This window comes from Vanessa cardui, chromosome 28, assembly GCF_905220365.1.
Source record: "Vanessa cardui chromosome 28, ilVanCard2.1, whole genome shotgun sequence".
NCBI lineage: Eukaryota > Metazoa > Arthropoda > Insecta > Lepidoptera > Nymphalidae > Vanessa > Vanessa cardui.
Genome location: NC_061150.1, coordinates 1 through 22,100, shown reverse-complemented (window position 1 = coordinate 22,100; position 22,100 = coordinate 1). Strand labels below are relative to the sequence as shown.

The 22,100-nt window shown below is 46.6% G+C and overlaps 1 protein-coding gene across 1 annotated transcript in view; it reads left to right on the top strand.

Moving 5' to 3' along the window:
• LOC124541401 overlaps positions 1–17,370 on the top strand; it is a 67,387-nt gene extending 50,017 nt beyond the window's left edge. The window contains exons 13-26 of the mRNA XM_047119252.1: positions 2,153–2,221; positions 4,915–4,997; positions 6,489–6,630; positions 8,108–8,177; positions 9,012–9,198; positions 9,495–9,638; positions 14,754–14,873; positions 15,648–15,752; positions 15,931–15,999; positions 16,076–16,237; positions 16,355–16,444; positions 16,693–16,894; positions 16,988–17,100; positions 17,218–17,370. Coding sequence (XP_046975208.1) covers positions 2,153–2,221; positions 4,915–4,997; positions 6,489–6,630; positions 8,108–8,177; positions 9,012–9,198; positions 9,495–9,638; positions 14,754–14,873; positions 15,648–15,752; positions 15,931–15,999; positions 16,076–16,237; positions 16,355–16,444; positions 16,693–16,894; positions 16,988–17,100; positions 17,218–17,280 — 1,619 coding nt within the window. The 3' untranslated portion in view covers positions 17,281–17,370. The remainder of the gene's footprint in view (positions 1–2,152; positions 2,222–4,914; positions 4,998–6,488; positions 6,631–8,107; positions 8,178–9,011; positions 9,199–9,494; positions 9,639–14,753; positions 14,874–15,647; positions 15,753–15,930; positions 16,000–16,075; positions 16,238–16,354; positions 16,445–16,692; positions 16,895–16,987; positions 17,101–17,217) is intronic.
• Positions 17,371–22,100: the final 4,730 nt, after the last annotated feature.

The window sequence follows — 22,100 nt, the reverse complement described above, 5'->3', positions numbered from 1 at the left end:
TAAACACTAATTAGTTCATTTGAAAAAGGGTTTTGAGTTCACATTACATAAACGCGACAGCTTTTTCAAAATAAATCACATCAGATGCCATGCAGATTTCCTCACGATGAATTTCTTCACCGACGAGCCCGCGATTATTGATAGATAGATAGGTTTTACTCCGTGGTAAGCCTGTTTGGGTTGATTATCACCTACCAAATTTGGGAAGACACTTCCTCATCATATATTCAGCCTCTAAGCAGTAATACCTATTATTGTTGTGTTCTGCCTTAAAGAGTGAGTGAGCCGTTGTTACTAAAGGTATAAGGGATGCAACATGGCAATTTCGAGGCAGTCGGCGAATTGGTGATGTACACTAATAGCGATGGTGACCATTTCCCATCAGGCGATACATATACTAGTTTCTAATTATTTTAAAAAAGATTTGAGTCTCCTTATTCAGTCTGACCCAAGCCCCTATCGTGGTAAATATTTTATGTAAATTTAAATTGTCATTATTGGTTAAGTTTTGTAGTGGAGCTTTGATTAACGCCCGTTCGGGCATATCCGCTTAGAGGCTTATTAAGCACCAATGTGAAATTTTGTCCAACGTGTCGCTGTGCAAATCTCCATGACGTTGACGACCGGTTCAGCAGTTTAGATGTGAAAGGCTAAAATTAACTTTCGCACTGACACAATGTGCACACACCTTTTCTTGAATACATTTACTGTGAATTCGTCAACGCAGTGATGCCGTATCTGTGCGGGGCGCGAGGCAGATAAACTCGACCGTACTGTCGCAGCGCGCGGTAACGCGGCCGTACAGAAATAGGCCCTTATCAGTCCGCGGGTCGGCGCGCCGGCAGCGTTGTAGGGCTCGCACGCTCGTAGGGATTACGACGCCCTTTGTGTACTTTTAAGTTTTTATAAACGACATTCTAAATATGCCTCATGATTTAAAAAAAAATGTTAACTGTTTGATTTGATATGCTGAATGTAATAGAACCCGCAAGTAAGAAACTAATTAGTTAATCGTTTGTTTAAATATAATACTCTGGTAATTTTCGAACCCAACCTCTTTTTACTCGTTGATCGTAATATGTCAATAAAGAGAGATGTTGTGAGGTACTCAGAACGAAATAGCTTTTGCTAATTAAGACAATAACAAAAATTATAGTATATAATAGAAAGAGATGGAGTAAAAGTAAGAGAAGGACAGTTCGAAAGAATATAACGCTTTGTGTACGTGTCGATTTCTGCCAGGTCAACTGAACATATAGTAGCTAGGAAAAATTCTTACAATTGTCTTGAGAAATTAACTGTGCTATTTTTTTTATATTTGCGAGTACCGGAACCGTAGTGATATGACACGGTCACTAAACGTAGAGCCGAGACGCGCGGGGGATGCGCTGCTGATACGTCTTAGTGACCGCGACCGGAACTGTCACGGTCGCACCCGTAGCGCGGCCATTGTAAGACACGTTTGACGAGTGCAATGGGCAGTCTCCTTTTAAGACCGCCGCAGATTCAAGCTCTGACTAGTACCACTGTTTTTACCACAGACTGGGTTTTGTCTATTTCGGTTCGGAGGAATGGTTGGATTTGGATTCAATGCTGTGCCAATGTGAAAGAAACACCATGTCTGAGACACTGTCTTAAACAATTTTGATATAATTTGGTCTCGAAATAGCTTGATCTCTGCAGAAGAATATAGAATAAATTTCTCACACGCGGGAGAACTAGTCTTAAGTGTAATATAATGATAAATAATTGAAATTGTCAATCAAGGAGTTTCCTACGAGCCTCTTGAAGTAGATCCTATCGAGAGGATTTGAAAGGAAACGCAGTAGTTCCTCTTATCCAACAATTAGGTGTGTCGATTAAGTACAATTAACAGATTACTTGCTGGGCGTGCGGATGAACGACAATTAGCCCGGCAGTAATTACGAGTCGGGAACCACCCCACCCCTTAACCCCGATTGTAAAATTAACTGCTTTAGTATTATGTACATTAGAGTATTATTACGTAAATTTAAGAACATTTAGAAGAAAAGTATTTTATTTTTCTATATCTCCTTTAAAGAGTTTACAGTCTAAAGAGTTAATATAAATAAATAATAGATACATTTAGTATGCTGTGATTGTGTAATGGAGGTTCTCGTGTTTCACCCAGGCGGAGGAGCGGGCGGGTCGCGTCGCGCCGAGCGCCGCGCCGCGGGCCCCTCCGAGCGCCGCCGAGCAGGTACCCACTGCAGCACTCGTAGCGAGAACTCACTCGATACTCGATGTCGAACTCGAACGCAATATAACGGAAATGATAATAGGGATTCAAGCGACACAAACAATAAGTCAATAGTAATATTATAAATGGGAAGTTATTTCGTCTGTCTGTTTTGTTGCGCTTTCACGGATAACCCGATGAACCGATTTTGATGTAATTTGTTATGAAGCGATTTAAAAGATTGATGTAAGAGGCAAGTTACTAAATCTTAAGTAATGTAAATATTACCAATCGAAACTTGTGTAATTAATATGACGCGAGTTGGCATGTCAGTTTTCACGTCACAAATACACATCCGACCTTACTTCATTTGAATAAAGTTATGAGGGGCTCAGAAAGGGACGAAGGGCAATGTCGAACCCTCAATCGCGAGTGAAGTCGCGGCCGTTAGACTAGTCGTTTATACTTTCAGTTAGCGAATTATTATATTTAACGGAATTCAACTGGAGCAAGAACCAGTGAGTTAGTCAGGCCCATCGGTGACGCAAAACAACCAGCCTGACATGCCGGCGGACAAGGAAAGCGTCAGAATATTAACATTGTCATCTTTCGAACTGATGCGACCGTTCAAATTTTGAATAATTGGACCGGAGTTTCAACCCAGTGACCTCGGAATCTGGATTCGTGTAAAGGACCCACAAGTTCGCCGGGGCAGTCGAAACCGTCATCACATTAAGATCTGGTAGCTCGGCTGTGTGTTCATTCATCTCGTAATGAGAACACGATTCAAAGACGCTAAGGCGGAGGGCACATTGCGAATCTTCTATATCAACAACAACAACAGGCTGTCAATTTCCCACTGCTGGGCTAAGTCTCCTCCTCTCCCTTTTTAAACAGAAGGTTTCTTAGCATATTCCACCACGCTGCTTCAATGCGTTTTCGTTGACAGGCAGAATTACGTTGAAATTAGCCCCATGCAGGTTTCCTCACGATGTTTTCCTTCGCCGCCGAGCTCAAGATTAATTATAAACACAAATTAAGCGAATGAAAATTCGGATTCATCGGATAAGATGCACGCGTTCTAGCCACTGGGCCATCATCATCATCATCTAGTATCACGTTTCAGTTGTCTTCGCTAGTTCTGGGCAGTGGATTTGGATTTCTAATTAGCCAAGTGCAAGAAAGTTACCATGGAGCACTCGGCGTGCGAGGCCATGTGACAGACGCGTGTTTTTTCAGTATAAATTATATCAGCGGCGGCGCTCCGCATGCGATGCTTCGTGTCGCTGATACAATCTGCGCAGACGCGATCGCACGTTATATTGCAATGATTGATGTGTAAATTACTGAAATCAATTTGATTATTAAATGGGCAGGACGGCAGGCAAATAGGTCACCTGATCTCAACGTCACAAATCGGTGCATTTGTACCGTAAGGCATTTTAACCCCTCCCCTTCTAACGTTGCCAATGCGTCGCTGATCTTGTGTGATGCTGTTTCCTCTGGCTGTGTACACTCTGTCACTCACACTTTAAACGGGATTGCAAAAATACTTGGTGTTGCTGATTGAGGCAATCACCACCACCCCCTCCTACCAAGTGACTGAATTTTTTGATGCGCGCACGCGGTGACATACAACCAACACGGTGAAGTTGTTCCCTAAACCGACAAATATTGTTTTGTCACTTACAATCAAGTGGCTCATTTGCTCGTCCGCTTTGCTATCTTATTTTGAGTTTTGTTTGTGCTAACAAACAAAACTCAAAATAAGATAAAATTTATTTAAAAAAGAGAAATAGTCAGCGAAACAGCGAGTCGTCAGTATTAGTGTAAGTGGAGCGATTCGGTGCGAAACCGCCAGCCGGCAGCGGCTGCGCGGGCGCCGCGTTGCGCAAGAGGGAAAGTTGCTCCCGCAGCCGCGGATGCGCGAGTGCGGGGCCCGCTGAGTCACGGCCGAGCGGATGAACTTGAGTCGTCATCGAGTAACAATTCATTATTTCCTTATATTATTAAAATTTGCTTCTGGAGTCGGTCTCTAGATTTTCTTTTACTTTTTTTGGAGTCGCACCTTTGTCGCCCGCTTGTTCACCCGCTTGCACACGGCACGGGGGGAGACCTATACCTATCTCTCTGCCAAATTTCATTCAGATCCGTTCAGCCGTTCCGGCGCGATTGAGTAATGAACGTTAATCGACCCAAACTCTCGCATTTAAAATAAGAACTACTTTTAATAACCCACTTGTACGGAGGAACAAGTCGCAAAGTTGATTATACTTAATATAAGTACTTATTTTAATTTAAGTTAGGTAAGAGGCAATGTTGGAAACGTAGAGAACACTAATGATTGATTGAATCGATCTATTCGTCAGCGGAGTGCTCAGTTGTCGTGACAGTTCATTTTTATTAAATTAATTGTCACGACAACTTAGCGAATTTGATAAAGTTCATTTTAATCAATCATAATCAAGATATTACTTTTTCAACCAAATCTTGAATTGAAACAATTGAATATAAAGTTGTACCGAGAAAAACCAACTAGAAATGCAGTAGTTACACTTTTATCTCTATAAAAAGTTATATCCTACTCTATATCTGGTAGTTTTATATAAGAACTATAGATAATAATTTGTTATATTCACAATTACTTGATAAAATTTCTACTTGTATAAAATGTGTTGTAGTGTTGTCTTCAAAAAATATTTGTCGTTTCACAGAAATGCGCGTGAGCCCGGGCGCGGGCGCGGGCCCGTCCGCCGAGTCGCCGCACCTGCACCACGCGACGCCTCACCACCATATGGTACGTGGGACACTTATGGTTCACTTTATTAAACATTTCGCCTGCGATCAAAAACTCAAAGACTAACTATGGGAACGCTTGGCAAAAGTCGATGTCGCTTGCAGATATGACTATCTCCGTGGTCGAATTGTGTGTACACCGGTTTTCATGGGTACGCCACCCCGAGGTTCCGGGTTCGATTCCCGGCCGAGTCGATATAAACAGTTCATTAATTTTCTATGTTGTCTTCGGTCTGGTTGTTTGTGCTACTGTCGTTACTTCTGATCATCATAAATGCTTTAGTACTTTTGTTGTCCAATATTAAAAAATATATATCTAGAAACAAACCTCTAGAAAAGTCTGAGTTATAGAAGATTTACAGCCGAGATGTGCCGTCAGCGCGGTACTTGTTTAGAGACGGCATCTGGTGAGACGACAAAGGTCTTCATTAAGGGCATGTCTAAATTATTCAGTCGGAATGATATATTCATTAGTGTAACTAATTAGAGTAAATTAAACTTAATATTTAATTCATCTTGTCTCCTAATTAGCCGTGACGCGGACCTACTCTACGATAAATACGAACACGCTACACATGTATTGAAAAATACCATGAAACGACATAGTTAGACTTATATTGTGTTTGTGCCCCACAGGGTCCATAATGATCAAACTCAAATTTCTTTATTCAATACAGAAGCATTACACTTACTTATTGATAATCAAATTTAACACTACCACCTGTTCGGTAAAGAAAAAGCCCTGAGAAGAACCGGCGAAAGAAATTCAGTGGGTCTTTTTTATTTTGTCAAACTAATGAAACACATATATATCGAATATGAATAGAAACAGTCAGGATGCAATCGCTTCATTCTCGAGATGTGCTATCAATCATAAACTCACTAATTGTATAGTAACCTTTCGGACACAAGCGCTAAGGTTTCAGAGTCAATATTATGGAATGCAATATTTGATTAATTATTAAATGTGTCCTGATATTACTTGTTAGTCATAAGACGCGGTAAGTGGTCAAACTGTCGCCACCGAGGAACAGTTCGTCTGAAAAGCGAAAATGAAACAGATTTAGCACCAGCGACGCGCTCGCCGCATCACAGCGTCATCGTATAACATTACACGAATCGGAATTAATTGTATTCTGTTTGGTTTAGAGTGAAATGTGTGCTAATGTATGCAGCGCGACCGTTAATGGTAGCGCGTTGTGCAATACGTGTGTTATAGCATCGTGAGCCGTTATATATACTCGGAATATTATCATGTTTATATAAAATTGCAATAAATTAATGTACTTAAAAAATGGGGGTGCCACAAGGATGTAAATCAGGCCCAATTGTTTATAATATACATTGATGACGATTTATTTCAGGACTTTGACAGAAGTAATTGTTAGGTTAAATTTTGCAATATTGCAACATTTTTCTATTCTGTTTATAGCATGTAAACAAATTAAATTGCTGTATCTAATAATAGTATTGTTTATGTAATTTATTACAGGACACAAACCCTCTAGAAGGTACCGCCCCGATCGTGGAGTCGGTGGTCAGCGGCGCCGGCTCCTCGGACGGAGAGCTGTCCAGCAAGCCCGGCGACAGTCCCACGAGGAAGAGGAGGAGGATCTCCAGGCATTTGTCTTCCGGTACGTGCACATATCATTATCCTTACTTGAAACACAAAGTTTTGCCTTCTGGTAAATTTATTGTACCATGTCTAGGGCTTTTTTTTATTAATGTGCAGTAATGTCACTGTCTGAGACTTTAAATTTCAAACGAATGTTTATTTTATCTTTTCGGAGATCTAGTATCCTAGACTAGAATAAAGGGCCTCAAGGGCCTTAGCAAGTATTGGCCCAGAATAGTATTTGATACTTTTAATCTCACGAAATGCGTGTATTTTGTATGTTTTTGATATATTCACGTGCATTGTAATAACGTTCCATATGTCCATTGTAAACAGGCCGTTATCGTTATCAGAGCACACAGCTCACATCGGCGATAGTCAGGCGCGCGTTGAATTTTAATATCGTCATTAACATCTCGACGCGTGCGGACGAATATTTCAATATGTCAATAGCAGCCAGCCAGGGCACACAGTTGGCCACTGGGAGCGGAGCCCACTGAGTTAACTGACTCGCCTGGCTCAGGAAAATGGCAGTACAGGACGGGCAAGGGTGGGCCACGCGACGGTAGTGGTCAGCATTGCCCAGAGACAAAATTCAATGTAACGTCACTAACAATAAAAAAAAAACAGAATGTACTTTATCCTAGTAGGTTTTTTCAAGCACTTTTGAGCCGTCATGTAACAACTATGGCAAGTGAAGCTACCAACGGTTCGGAAAGTAGATTCTACCGAGAAGAACCAGAAAGTAACTCAGTAGTTACACTTTTTCAACATTTAAAAGTACAGTCATATTAGTTAATTACAATTATATATGCGCTTTTTTATCGCCTGCATAATCTCATACTGAATAAATAATAATATGCCTTTTTACTAAAGTATTTTTTTTACAAAATTTTATATTATATAATTTTAATTTATGAAATGGAAAAGTTTAAAATCTGTGTAATGTTATCACAGTAGTTATTGATATGAAAAATCATAGCTTCTGTCTGGACATCGACGAGTTAAAACTCCACTCGTTTCTACCAACTAGCTATTCTCGTATTAGGTGGTACGCGTCACCTGTTAAATCTTTTAACGCAACATTTAAATTTAATTCTCAAAGTTAAAAATAATCGCGGAATATTTCCGCCTCGTGTTATCGTTTACCGTCGATAACGTGATCATGGACCGCCACTGCTGTATACTGTACCAATTGCTAACTGTTGATTGGTCTCTCTCTAACTCGAACTCGAAATCCCTATGTGGACTGGCTTAGACTCGTCAGCAAACCCGGTTGCGTTAGAGGGCACTGATTGAAAATGTCACTTTCCTGATTCGCGCTGACCAGATATTCGCAATATCAACAAAGCTGTGAGCAATGGAAAGCATGTCTCTAGATATATTCACTGTTAGGTCTACCAATATTGCTTCGCCGTGAACATATATAAATATATAATTTTGTATGTTTATCTATGTAATGTGTTATTGATGACCCGTTGGTGTTACCCTTGCAGGCGAGAGTAACGTGTCGGTGGCGGCGCCGCCGGTCGAGAGGCGGACGCCCCGGCACCACTACCAGCCCCCGTGAGTACCCCCCACTGCAATCCTCGCTAATCCATAGTTTTACCCGTACATATACATATAGTTAGTCATATATAATATTGTTAGTAATTCAGGGGACGACTAAGGCGGTACACACGACTTTCTCCCGTTCATTTAAGTTTCAATTCTAGAATAACAGTCAGCGGTGCCCATTCAGCTTGCAAAGACAAAACGCTTAGTTTATTTATAAGTAGAAAATGCATATTGTAATTCGTATGTGTAATATAATATAGAAGTGGTCGCGACGCACTCGTTGTTTTCGTTTTAACGTCCGCGTTGAATATTCATGAGGCGCCGCAGCGCGGGCGCCGCCGAGATGCTTACCTTTCCGTGGCACTTTGATACAACTACTAAGTCGCTCCCCGCCTTTTGTGTCTTTATATATATTTTTAACTTGGATAGATTTTAATCTCCATATAGTCGAGAAAAGCCGAGAATTTCAACTGTCCTAGCCCAAAACACGAAACTTTCTGTGAGAAAAACTGCCAAGAAACTTTTTATGTAAAGACGGAGCAGTATGGAACATGACACCGTTTAAGTTTATATAATATGTAATAGAAATACATTATATTAATAAAACAATATATTCAAACACACTACTATGCGTCCGGCATACACACATGTATAGGTATTACATATGCCTAGAGCGGTCAATTCACGTCGTTTATTGGTTGATGGTGCTGACCAACACGCGGGTCGTGGACGAATGCTACAATTACGATCAGAGGCTCCGTCTCGCAAGAGTGGTGGTGGCACACGACGCGCTCGACCACCACGTCGAGCGCGTCGTCAACTAACCGCTGCGTGTGATTGCAGCCGCCGCGTCCGCTACTTGAGCGGCAACGGCGCGGGCGTGTGGCACGAGCGCCTGCTGGACCAGCACCCGGCGCACCCGACGCACCCGGCGCACCCGCACCCCGCGCACCCGGCGCACCCGGCGCACCCCGCGCACCTGCCGCACGCGCACGCGCACCACACGCCGCTGCTGCTGGATATCAATCAGGTCAGTCTCGCGGACACATGACGCCCTCGTACTCGGTCGGACTTTATTTCAGTACGTTTACATGTTTTTGGGAAACACACATGTGGTGAACAAAATCGCCACTCGGCTCTGACTCGGGATATTTTTTGCCGTCTGGGGATTCGTCCAGTGGATTGTAGGCTTCTTCTAGAGTCTAATTGGTAAAACCTCGTGCGCTCAACTGGCGCCCCGGTACGCAAGCCAAGTGTGCTTCGGTTATTCAAGAGTGGAGTTCCAATCTGCAAGTAGGTCGATGAGCTCATACTGGCCTCCCGCAGATGTCGCTCCGCGGCGCGCGGCTGAGCGCGCTGGGCGGCGGCGTGGGCTGGCCGCACCACGCGCACGCGCACCACGCGCACCACGCGCACCACGCGCACCACCCGCCGCCGCACGCGCACCGCGACCACCCCACGCGGACGCAGGTACGTCGCGCGCCATTACCACACTCGCCCGTACTCATCAAGTACTGACAGTTCTGCGAAGCGCACCTCCGGCAACTAAAATCTTTGACCTCTTGCAGGATATTACGACTTGTCATTTTTATTTTCGATTATTGGAAACACACACCATACTGTCAATGTATCGCCCACGACTGCCGGTACCGTTAGTGTTATGTGTAACTATGTATAAGTCCACGACATGTCCAACATCACACCACACTCGGATTGTAGTCCGTTACTTCCGTGATACGAAAATAGTTGACACTGAGACCCCCCGCGACGGAGGCGCGGTGTGAATTATTTTCCAAACGAACTCGCTGTTTAGTATGTAAGTTCGATGTGGTTGTTAGTTAAGGAAACCAAGAATTAATTTTTACATCTACTATGTATAATTTTATCTTGTAATTTAAATTTGCTGAGAAAATACATCCTGTAGTCGTCTTGGCGCGGGCTGAATTTGCTATAAAAATTGTTTCGTAACTGTTGTTCAGTGACCGCGCCCTCGGCGACGCTACGGATGTAGGTTTCCGGCCATATTGTATGACTTTGGTCTAAAAGTATGCGACAAATGTTTCCGTGTCAATCTGGGCATAGCATAACCGACGAAGAATTGTTCTCCGGAATCAAAACTTCGGTATTGTGCGGTAGGGCCGTCGGCGATGTCGATGAAGCATCAAACAGGACCTGGGCGTCGGAGAGCATCGCGCGACTTGCGATTTTGATATTTGTCGAGGACGAAACGACATTCCCGGTCGGTAAATATTGGTCTGAGTGATCCGAGCGCATCGTGCTCGTGCGATGTTCTTCGACACGATGGCGCGCGAAACGTAGAACGTAACCGCAAATGCATTTTCGTCCTGTAATGCCGTACGAGCCAATCACGGCGCGGCTCCGTCCGGAACGGTCTGTGTCGTGCGCGTTGCGTTTTACGGTTCGCGCGGTGGGTGGCGTGCCGATCGCCGAGGTACAAGCGTGGCGCTGCAGGTGGCGGGCGTGGCTGCGGGCGAGCTGTGGCCGGCCGTGCTGCCCGCGCTGCCGCACGCTCACTTACGCTATCAGGTACAGACAACGCGCCCCCCTCCCCTCACCACACACACACACACACACACGCCCCGATGACCTCGCGCCTATCGCGTTCCGTCTACAGTGACTTCCGCTTACGAGTCTCGCCCACTTCAATGGGCATATGATTCCATCTCGCTCTAGCTTACGTTTCTTACGTTGCTGAATTCGATCAATTCCCAAAACTTCACCAGTAATATTCCTTCTAACTAAACATTTTATTTTTAAAGTGACCGATCGTCAAGTTCCCTTTGACTCCGACAGCTTTCCAAGTTCACAACAAATACCCGCAAACTCTATTGCTTGCGCAATTTCTTATCTTACTCAATTTAAGTCCAAACACACGGTATCGGTGTGCTCCTGCCTCGATAATCCCTCGTCGCCGCCGCCGAGGCGCTAACACCACCGGGGTCACACCGAGCTGGTGTCGCGTGCATGCAAACGTTGATTTGGAATCTCTAGAACCTTCCGTGCCGACGTAGCTTGGTAGCCGTTCCTCAGCGCGTTTTTGACTTTTTCTAAGTAAGAGATTTTAGATCAATGCACCGACTCACATCTGCACCGCTAATTCCTGTTACAATAGACATGGTTGGTCCGCTACGCTTCCCTGGCCTGTCGGGTTTCAGTTTTGGCGTCTGACGTTAGATAGTGTCTAAACTTTTAACTTAGTGTATTGAGGTCTTTTGTATTGACTGAGCGCGGCTGGACCGGCGGCTTGTCGGACGCGTCGAGCCCGATTCCCCTCGGGCGACCAGCTCGTGAGCCTCGGCGCCCGGTCGAGCTCACGGCCTGGTCCCACTCGCGATTTGGTTCCGCCGTCGTCCCGGTTACAGCTTCAGGTGTCTGGTGCGTTGTATTGCTTAGTTGGCCGTCCGGTCCGGGTTTATGTTTGGGAGTCAATGCGCCTTGTGAGTTTACTGTACGCTTTTTTTTTATATTCACTAATAAACTTTCATCAATTCCGCATAACACAGGCGCTTTGAACGACATGGTTTTAAGTGCATTGGAATTTTGTGGCTAATGACTGACTTCCTTCTGTTATAGTTGTAATGTACAATACTTTATATCACGCACCCGCGCCGCCCGCCGCCCCGCCTCCCCGCACCCCGCCGCCCCGGGGGCGCGCGGGGCGCGCGGGGGCGCGGGGGCCGGGCGGCGCGGGGCTGTAGTTGCGTAATGTTAGACGTATGTTTCCTTGCGCTGCAGTGTCACGGCACGCGATACGATCCACCGGCGAGGAGGACCCACACCCGAGCTTTCATTTATATTTTAGTTGTTAACTCGATGTCTCGACCTAGCTGAGTAATGTATCTGTACACACGTCAACTCTAGCACGGACTGATATGCATGCCCAGATTATATATATCGATACTGTGATTGATATTGGTAACTTGCGGTGAGGAGGGTACTCGTGTTAATCTTATGTGATAAACATGTAAATGTCGCTTGTATAATGTAAGCTTGCGGTCACAGCCGCGGTAGTCGCGCGGCGGGCGGCGAGGGTCTGCCCCAACCGGCGCACTCGTTGTTATAAACGAGCGATCGTCGCCGCCCGCCGCGCCTCGCATTCTAAGCTCGTTTTCTGTAAGAACTCTTTACTACTACTATGTACCGGACGCTGCGCGAGCGCCGCGCCGCGCAGCGTCCGCCCTCTGGAGGTTGAGACGGCGTGCGGGGGCGGGCTAACTAATGCTGCACTCTCCGCGTGTCTATCTGCCGCCGGGACGCCCGAGGCGGCGCCTGTACGGAACCACCGACATGCTCGCTTGACCTCGGAGATGCCAAATATTCCACGGTTTTGCCATCTTATCATGGAGTTGCTTGAGTTTTCATTTACGATCGAGGTGAGCTTTCGGATCGGCCGTACAGTCCGCCGGCGCGCAGACGGACGCGCGGCGAGTGTCCGCGGCCGGTTCGCACTTGGCAACCTTCTCGACGTCCGCTACTCTGAGCACCTGTCATGTTAGACATTTTGATATAAGCTTGGCTCGTGTGATTGTGGCCCGCGCATTGCAAACTAAACTCTATTGTGTTAGTGATTAAATATATTTTTATATATTCCTAATATGTAATTAGTTTTCAGTGCGAACGGTATTTTTATATAATTATATATGTAAAGCAGGCAGATGGATTGTGTTTAACAGAGCGGCTGCTAGACGCAGTGTGACTTAGCGAGGTGGCGGTAGGCTGCTGGTGTGACGTGTGCATCACAATTACCTTATATACCTTACTTTATGTAATACATAGACTCAGTGCACAATGCTTGGTGACATATAGGTACCACGTGCCGATTCCGGGCGTCATGGGCCGACGCGACTTTGATTCGACCAATCAGGGGGCGCGATTCTGACGCGATTGCCTCGATGCGATTGGACGCCTCGGCCGATGACGTCTCGAGTCGGCGACGCCATTCTGTTGTCGATGTTTTATTCTGTTACACTTCCGAACTGACTCCGATATTTTTCGTTTATTTTAATATTAACACAATTTATTTAAGAACTGTGCTAAACCCGGCGCCACTCACAGTAACGAATGCCGTGGCGCCGGAGTTGGGTCATACAGCATGCTTCACTGAGCCCGTTCCGTTCCGTTCTGTACATGTTTCGATCTCTCGCGACGAACGGACGATATGGCCTCGAGATGTGCTGTATTTTTCATTCGCTTTGTACTGTAACTTCAAAATGTCTTAGTGTATGTAATCGAGCCCAGAGCGCTGGGACGAACTGATGTGGCGTTACTTGCTACCACAGATTATGCCTTTATAACAGCGTCAGCGCTCTGGCCCACGTAACTCCACTCAGGCCCGGTCGCCAGCGACCTCCCAAATATTTTTCCGTCGACTAACCCTCACGTTTGACTATTATGTATATTTTTATTATCCGTGTGTCGCATGCATCGGTCTCCCACTCGATACCCTGTGAATGTGCTCCGTGTTCTTCGTGTACGATAATCTTACTGGTCGCCGGGAGCTCCCGACCCGTGTGAGACGGCGCCGGTCGCGGGCGCGGTCTCACACGGGTCGACTCTTTCGGCGCCCTCGCCACACTTTATTTACCATTTTTGCCGCTAGCAACTCAAGCTTTGGTATTTTTGTAGATTGGTTTAAATTATAATATGAAAATATTTGGCTGGTCGCTTCCATTATTAGACTTGGCTGTTTCCTACGATGCGCTCTGTTAATGTGAACACGAATAACATCTGTTTCTGGTTGAGTGACGACGGCGCGTTGAGGGTGCGGTTATTAACACGGGCGCGACTGTTCGTTCTGTTGCCAGAGCTTGGCTGGAGATGTTACCTCGTTCCGCTTCCATCCTCTTACCGTCGGCCGATTTGTGTTTCATTCATTTTATGATTAGTGTTATATTCAGTTCTTATTTACTTTAAGTCTCACGATTGGCAATTAAATAAACCATCTGTTATTGTTTTGTTGTTATTTTCTTAACTCTCAATGTTTTGTCCTCTTTCGTCGATTCCCTATTCCGTTCCACATGCTTATCAATTATTTTGTTTAAACGAACGAGATGAACATCTAAGCTTCGGTTAATCAACGAGCGCCCGCGGCTACTCTGTGTTCTGGTTTACGGTTTTTTTGTCCGACGGAACCGATTACATCACTATCGTAACAACATTTCAGACCTCTGTTGTCGGTCAGATATTTCATAATATATTTCAAGTTTAATTCGAAGCCAAGCGCAAGTGATGGAATCGCTTCGGTACACACGGGCGATCGCTGCGACGATGCGATTTTTAAAATTATATATTTTTGGAACCGTCGGTGTTTCACAGCGACTTCATTAGATTGTCCGTATTGAAGATAATTTATATTAATAAGAAAAATATAACTTAAAATAACGTTGATCGTGATGCAGCTCCCCTGTATTACGAATAAATTGTAAACGACCAGTCTCTGCGCGGTCGCTCTCGGTCGCGTGTGTCGTTTGTCGCTTGTCGTCACTGTAAGCACCGTCGGCTCCGTCGCACCGTCGGGCGCGCCCGCGTCGCCCCCCCCCCCCCTAACGCTCGCGGTTGCGGCAGATGGGCGGCGTGTACGCGCACGGGCTGCAGTACCACGGCAGCTTCGCGCCGCCGCCGCCGCCGCGCGGCCCCTTCGCGTCCCCGCCGCACCCGCACACACACTACATCGCCAACTCGCAGGTGAGTCCCACACTGAGATCTGTAAAAGTAACAGCCTGTAAATTCCCACTGCTGGGCTAAAGGCCTCCTCTCCCTTTAAGGAGAAGGTTTGGAACATATTCCACCACGCTGTTCCAATGCGGGTTGGTGGAATACACATGTGGCAGAATTTGTATGAAATTTGTCACATGCAGGTTTCCTCACGATATTTTCCTTCACCGCTGAGCACGAGATGAATTATAAAGACAAATTAAGCACATTAATCAGCGGTGCTTGCCTGGGTTTGAACCCGCAATCATCGGTTAAGATGCACGCGTTCTAACCACTGGGCCATCTAAATAGAGTATAATTAGCCTCGTAGGAGTTCTGAGCCGCACTCGCGTGCGATTTTGTTTTGTTTATAAAATGGCTTTACGTATGTTGTTTTACAGAATCATCTTTGATACTATTATTTATGATTTAGCTCAAAATTGTCGTATAAAATGCCATCTATTAGTATTTGCAATTAAATAATGCCATTCACGTTTGAGTATAATATTCTCTTGTTATTTATACGATCAATTACACCATAAGTAGCCCTCCTAAATTAATGAACAAAACGAGGCACGAGTAGGCAACTTGCTGGCGACTAGTGCAGCTCATTCTTCTGACTGTACTGGTCGTCCTCGCGTTTGGACTCCACTTCTAGTTTAAACCAGTGTTTGTTCGGTTCGTACAATGTGTCCGGTTGGTGGTATCGTAACCCCACCGGCCGCTGCTCCGCCGAGCAACAAGCTCACCCGTGTCGGTCCGCAGCGCGCGGAGGGCGGGCGGCTGGAGATGCTGAGCGGCGACGGCGCGCTGTCCCCGCTGCAGGCCGCGCCCGACCTGCACCACGCGCCGCTGCTGCTCGCCACCGAGGCGAGTACTGCCCCGCCCACACACTGACACACTGCATAACTGTGGCAGAAGCATAAGGCTCTGCTTTAAACATTATTGCTAAGCTTGTACTTGTGTTTTTTAGATGTTTATCCGATGATTTAGCAAAATCTTTGTGATACACCCGGAGTTAGTGTTGAGTGTTCGGAATCGTTTGCAGGCTCGAGGCACTCCTCTGGAGCTGATGGCGCCGCACCACGCTCGGCACGCGTTGTCCCACCATCACCACGTGAGTTATTATTCACGCGAGTGACACATACTCTAAGTGAATCATGAAATCATACATTATTTCACCACATCAGCAGCGCCGCAGTGGCACCGGTGTCGGCGTGGGTGGCGGAGTGGGCGTGGGCGTGGGCGTAGGCGTGGTGGGCGCGGGCTCGCGCGCGGCGCGGCCCTACGTGCGCGCGGCGCCGCGCTGGGCCGCGCACCCGCACCCGCACACCGTGCACCACATACACGCGCAGGTGCGTCTCGCTGCTCGTGTTATAAATGTGTAACTCAGTCAGGTCGTACATACTCTGACTCAACTCACCCCACCCTGGTTGCTAACTAATAGATATAATTTCCATGTGCGCGCGCAGGGCGGCGGCGGGCTGGTGTCGGCGGCGCTGCCGGCGCAGCTGCACGTGGCGTCGCCGCTGTCGCTGCCGCCGCCGCCGCCGACTTACCAGGTGATTGTGTGACTCGTCTCCTTTGGGAGAATAATTCGGGTCATGCTGCTCTTCGAACTAAGATCAGATTATTAAACTTCTTCAAAGTAGCGAAACGATTACTAGCCTTGAATTTGTTTATTTTTGTAATTTGTCGTGAATCTAAAAACATCGGGGAAAACGAGCCAGGAAGCTGAAAGCGGCCGCGAGGTCCACAGGACGCGGAAAGTGGACCTCAGATGTCATAATGTGAAATGTGCGCAACGCAGGTGTTCCTCAACCTGCTGGCCATGTTCCCGCTGTCGCCGTACGCGGAGGCGCGCGACGAGGCCGGAGACTCGCCCGAGACGGAGAACTACGAGGCGCTGCTGTCGCTGGCCGAGCGCCTCGGCGAAGCCAAGCCGAGGGGCCTCGCGAGGCACGAGATCGACCTGCTGCCTTCCTACAAGTACTCCGAGCAAACGCACCAGGGTAAGGACGCAGCGGCGCCGCCCGCCGCCGGCCCGTACCGGCCCGTACCGGCCCGGTGCCGGCCGGCATCGCTAACGCTGGGCGTGCTTGCAGGCGAGCAGACGTCGTGCGTGGTGTGCATGTGCGAGTTCGAGGCGCGCCAGACGCTGCGCGTGCTGCCGTGCGCGCACGAGTTCCACGCCAAGTGCGTCGACAAGTGGCTGCGGGTACGGACTCCCTGACCTGAGCTAACTCACTGCGGCCGCCTCGGTGGCCCTACTCCTCGCTTCCGAGGAGAAAGTTTCCGGCAGATAGTTCAGGGTCTGTTTTGCTCTCGTTTTCAGTCAAACCGGACGTGTCCGATATGCAGAGGGAATGCGTCGGAGTACTTCAACAACTCGGAGTGACTCGGGCGCGGTCGTCGCCCCCCCGGCGTCGGCGGGAAGCGCGCCGGCGCCCCCTAGCGCCCCAGCGCCCCCAGCGCCCCCCGCGCCCCCGGACGCTCCCACGTCGCCGACGGACTGTTCGCCGCGCCGCGGAGGCGATGATCCCATTGTACAATGTCTGCCAGCCGTGTGGTGTGTGTGAGCCGTTTAGTCCGTATTAGTGTCGACCTTACGAGCGCAAATTCCATAATTTAGTTTTAGGGCGAAATGGATTGTCGTCGAAGGCGTTGATAGTTTTAGTTTTTGTGTAATTTCAAAGTTACCCGATGATGCCCGATGTGGAGACTCGAGGCCGGCGCGTGCGCAGGCCGGGTCGCATCCTCCTTAGTTACGTCTCGTTTGTAGTTAGCGCGTCGAGCGCCGCCGGTCGCCGATTCCCCGGTCGCGTTGTAATCGTTTTGTATGAAATAGTCGACGCGAGCGGCCGGCGGCGCGATATTGTGGACAGCATGCATTTTATTGTTTCGCTTTTAAAGTTGGGAGTGATTGAGTGTTTCCGTAGCGTGGCCCGCAGCGCGTCCGGCCGCCAGCGGGGGAGCTCGCCCGCGTAGAACGAAGCCCGACCTCGCGATGTCGGCCCGAGCGGCGGGCGTTTCTCCCGCGACCTTAAGCAATAATTGTCGCCGTGCAATAAGTGTTCGTCTGTACGTCTGTATATCTTAAATGCATAGAAACTTGTAAATAGTTAATGGTTTTCGCGATTGAGCTGAAGTTTGCTGTGTGCTTGAAGGGACCGCTCTCACTTGACCAAAATGTTGGATTGAATATTTTTGAGTCTGCGGTCACGCCCTTTGTGTGTGCGTATGTGCGTGCGTGCGTGCGTGCGTGCGTGCGTGCGTGCGTGCGTGCGTGCGTGCGTGCGTGCGTGCGTGCGTGCGTTAGCGTTAGACGGTGTCGGGTCGCGCTCTTTAGTCGTAATATCATCACATATTTTTTATATAATTTAAATAAAATTTTTGATCAAAGGAAACTAACAATATGTTCGGTGGAGAGGGTGCGGGGCCGTCCGCCCCCCCCCCCCGCGCTTACAACGAATATTCGTCTCGTTTCTCGTATTGTTGCGTTTTACTACTAACTGTTTTAGCTTGCACTATGTTGCAGTTTCAGTTTCAATATATTTTGTTAACTCGTGCGCGTTGCTCGCAGGCGCGTCGATACTGTATAGGGGTATTGTATGGTTGGGAAACAATTCTTAATCGATTTTGAAGTAAATCTATCTCCCGTACGGTATTCAACTCTACGAAATAAAACCGACCTCTTATCAAATTATATATATCCATTTCATATCCTCGCGATCTTGCCTAAACTTACATGTACCGACACAATAACAATTACATCGTCAGGGTAATACGTCGCGAGTGCGGTTTCAGTGCGGTAGTTAGCGCATGCGCGACTCTCCCGCACGAGCGGGACTGCAACACAGTGCGAGCCAGTCGCGGTGTCGGTGTGTGGCTTCCATTACTTAGGTTACGTTAGTTGTAGACTAACTGTTATGTTTAGTTAACGCTACTCAGCTATGGGCGAGCCGAGGCGCGTCGCGCGGAGCGTGCGTGTCAAATTCTCCAACATAATTAATATCGGTTCAAAAACACAATTTGATTACTAATTGTTTCACAAAGTACCGCGACGCTCCCGCGCGCCGCGCCCCCTCGTGTCGCAGTGCCATTGGGCGCGGCGGGGGCCGCTCCGGCGCGAGTGAGCTCAACCCCGCTCCCCGCGGGTTGCGGCCCCCCGTACGCGCTCACGATTCCGTTGTTGTTGCGTGTTTGAGGGCTCTTCTGGTTCCGTGAAACATTGATTGTCGGTCTGACTGTCTTGCCAAAGAAGACAAAAATTAACTCCAAATCCAGTCGTGATAGTTTTTTAAAGTATCTGCACATTTATTGATAGAGGAGCCAAATTTTTCACGATCTTAATACTGTTGAATGAGAAATAAATCCAATCGTAAACCTGCAAAAGTTCCGAAGCGATCTCTTGTACATTTCTAAGCAGTCGACCTCGCCGACGGTCCCATGCTAAAGAAGTCGCCCTCAGCCCTTCCCTAGTTAACTATTAGTCTGTTACAGTTAGGTTCGTTTTAATTTTATCTCGCATTTGACAACTCTTGAGGCAATTTTAGGTGATTGAATATCTGTGTAATATTATTGCGTTTAGTTATTGTTATCTGCTGTACCATAAGCGACACTTGCGTCAGGGCAGTCACTTCAGTAAATAATTTTGTATCTGCTCAACTGTACTATGTTCTATTCGACAATAAGATCTGAACCGAATTATCTAAAATCACTGCAAACGTTCAGAGAATAAGCATAATGCTCGAATGAAAGTTCAATTGCAATCGGCGAGTTTCTGTCGACGGTACAGACAGACGAGACTCCTACACAATGTGTCCGAAGGCACCGAACGCGGTCTCGTCGCGGTGACGCCCTATCCGCCTTGCATGCGTCTTGGGTTGCTTGTATCGAGCTGGCGGTACTGACCGCCTGTGCGCCTGTCGCCCCCTGGGATGACGCCCAGCGCTGTTAAAGGAATGCAAATCAATTAACCTTAGTTTTATGTTTTCTCGTAACAATGTTTTATTTTATTATTCTTTTGTATCGTTACTATGTTAGTCCAATTTGTATACTTTACTTAAAATTGTGCCTTATTGCAAACATGTTAAGTTTAATTTCATTTCACTTATTTTAAGTTTTAGTTAATTAGAGGCGAAATTATGTATAATTATGGCTTTTTGTTTATATACCTATACATCTATCTCGTCGGCCTATCTAGCGCCACTGTAACAGTACAGACTATGATTGTATGTCTTCGTTTGAAAGTAACTGTGATCAGCGCGCACGCCAGCCATGTACCAAAGTACTGTAGGGACAGGGCCCCCGGGCGCTGCATCCGCCTCATTGTGCTCAGTCGTTTTTATTTTTATTAAATGCACTGCTAATTTTTTTTATTTTTTTATTTACTTTTGCCCCCCACCCCCGTACCCACTCTCGTCACCCGCAGCGCTAACGGTGTTGCTTGCTTATGATATTTAGTTAATGACTAAACCACACATGTTCTGTGACTAACGTGAAAAACAGACTAACGTGTCCTACGCCTATTGATATTTAGGAGACCTTCAAGTGTTACATAAGCAAGCGTAGGGCGGAGTTAATGTTAATGTTGCCAGCATATGTAACCCACGTTATTTTGCTATATGAACTTCATAAACTGGCAACACTCACTGCTTACTTATTCTCCATTTCTCCCTTCTCTGATTTTAAGGATTTATATAATAGACGTGGGTGGTCATCAGAGATAGACTCACTTAACACCGGTAATGACAACGATTGTATTGTACACGAAATCAAGCCAAACTAATTTGATATAACTCATCGTGTTGCTGTCTTAATTTGACATAATTTTGGATACTAATGTTTTGCATCAGTTAAATCAACGGTAAGGATAGCTCGTTTGGTAATATTTACAAGCTACCGTCACATGTTGCGTTACGATTAAACGGATTAAAGTGCGCGAGCAGCACCGTACACGTGATAGTATTGAACGTAGCGTCTCAACGAACAATGCGGCTGGCTTCATATCGTTATGCATACGTCCCTCTCTTATCCCCTTATGTATACATATAGCTGTCCTTCTCCTTCTCTCTATTCATATATCGTTATACTTTCAAGCCTCGTCCGCTAACGGACTGTGTCCACAAGCCGCCTAACCAGTCTTACTAACCTCTTCAGATCAATTCCAAAACAATTTAAATAAAAAATGCCGACGTAATTATTATTACATGTATCAATTTCTCAATCTGTAATCGTATGTTGTCATTGGTACTTACATATCAAAGTCTTATTATTAAAGTTTCATCTTGTCGGTAATTTCGTCTCAATGTCTACGTAGAGATATTTAAAAGGATTAGCTTAACTAAAAAAAAATACTAAATTTAAATTATAAGAGATTCAATCGACTCCATTTTGACCCCCTGGTACAAGTCTCACGTCTAACACGGAAAATATATATGTTCGTGTTTAGACATCTGATCTGGACCACGGATTTTGCGCGACCTTGGCCTTTTATTGTTTGCTAGAGGTGTTACCTTCGTTTGCACTCGAGAGAGGATTCCCCGTAAGATGTGTAGCAGTCGGCTTAGGTTAAGTGAGATCCTGTAAATTATTAATGTATAGAGAGTGAATATATAGGATTCTGCATTATTGTCGTGAAAAACTTTTATACTTACTTGACGGCTGTCGAATTTTAATCCTAGTTCTAAAAGCACTGCGTCTCTAAAAATCTATGCATTCCACATCCGAACCGACGTACAGTCCACTCGTCGGGTTCCGTCGAAGCGGACTCTACGTCACTCGTTAGATGGTGTTGCCAAATTTACATAACTCACTGACAGCTGTCCCTGCGTGCCCTAAAGCGCGCGACGTCGTAACAGCTTCCTGTTGTGAAATACCAGTCCACGTAGAATAGAGCGGTGTAAATAGCCCGTGTACCGTAATGTATAGTGATCATATAAAGCGTATTTTTGCATGACTTTAATATTGTGAGCGTTCGTGAGTAGCGGACCCGTTGCCCCGCGTAGCGCGCCCATCGCTTCGTCCAGTCGTCCGCCCCCCCCCCCCCCGCGCCACGAACGCAGTCACGTGGCGTTTCTGAGCCTGCTTCATCGAATCTCAAATCCAGAGCGGGTAGAGACTCCTAGATACTTAAGTAAATTTTATAAAAAGAAAATATGTAAGAAAAGCACGTCGTGCGTCCGGCGCCGCGACGCCTTATCCCATGCAATAACT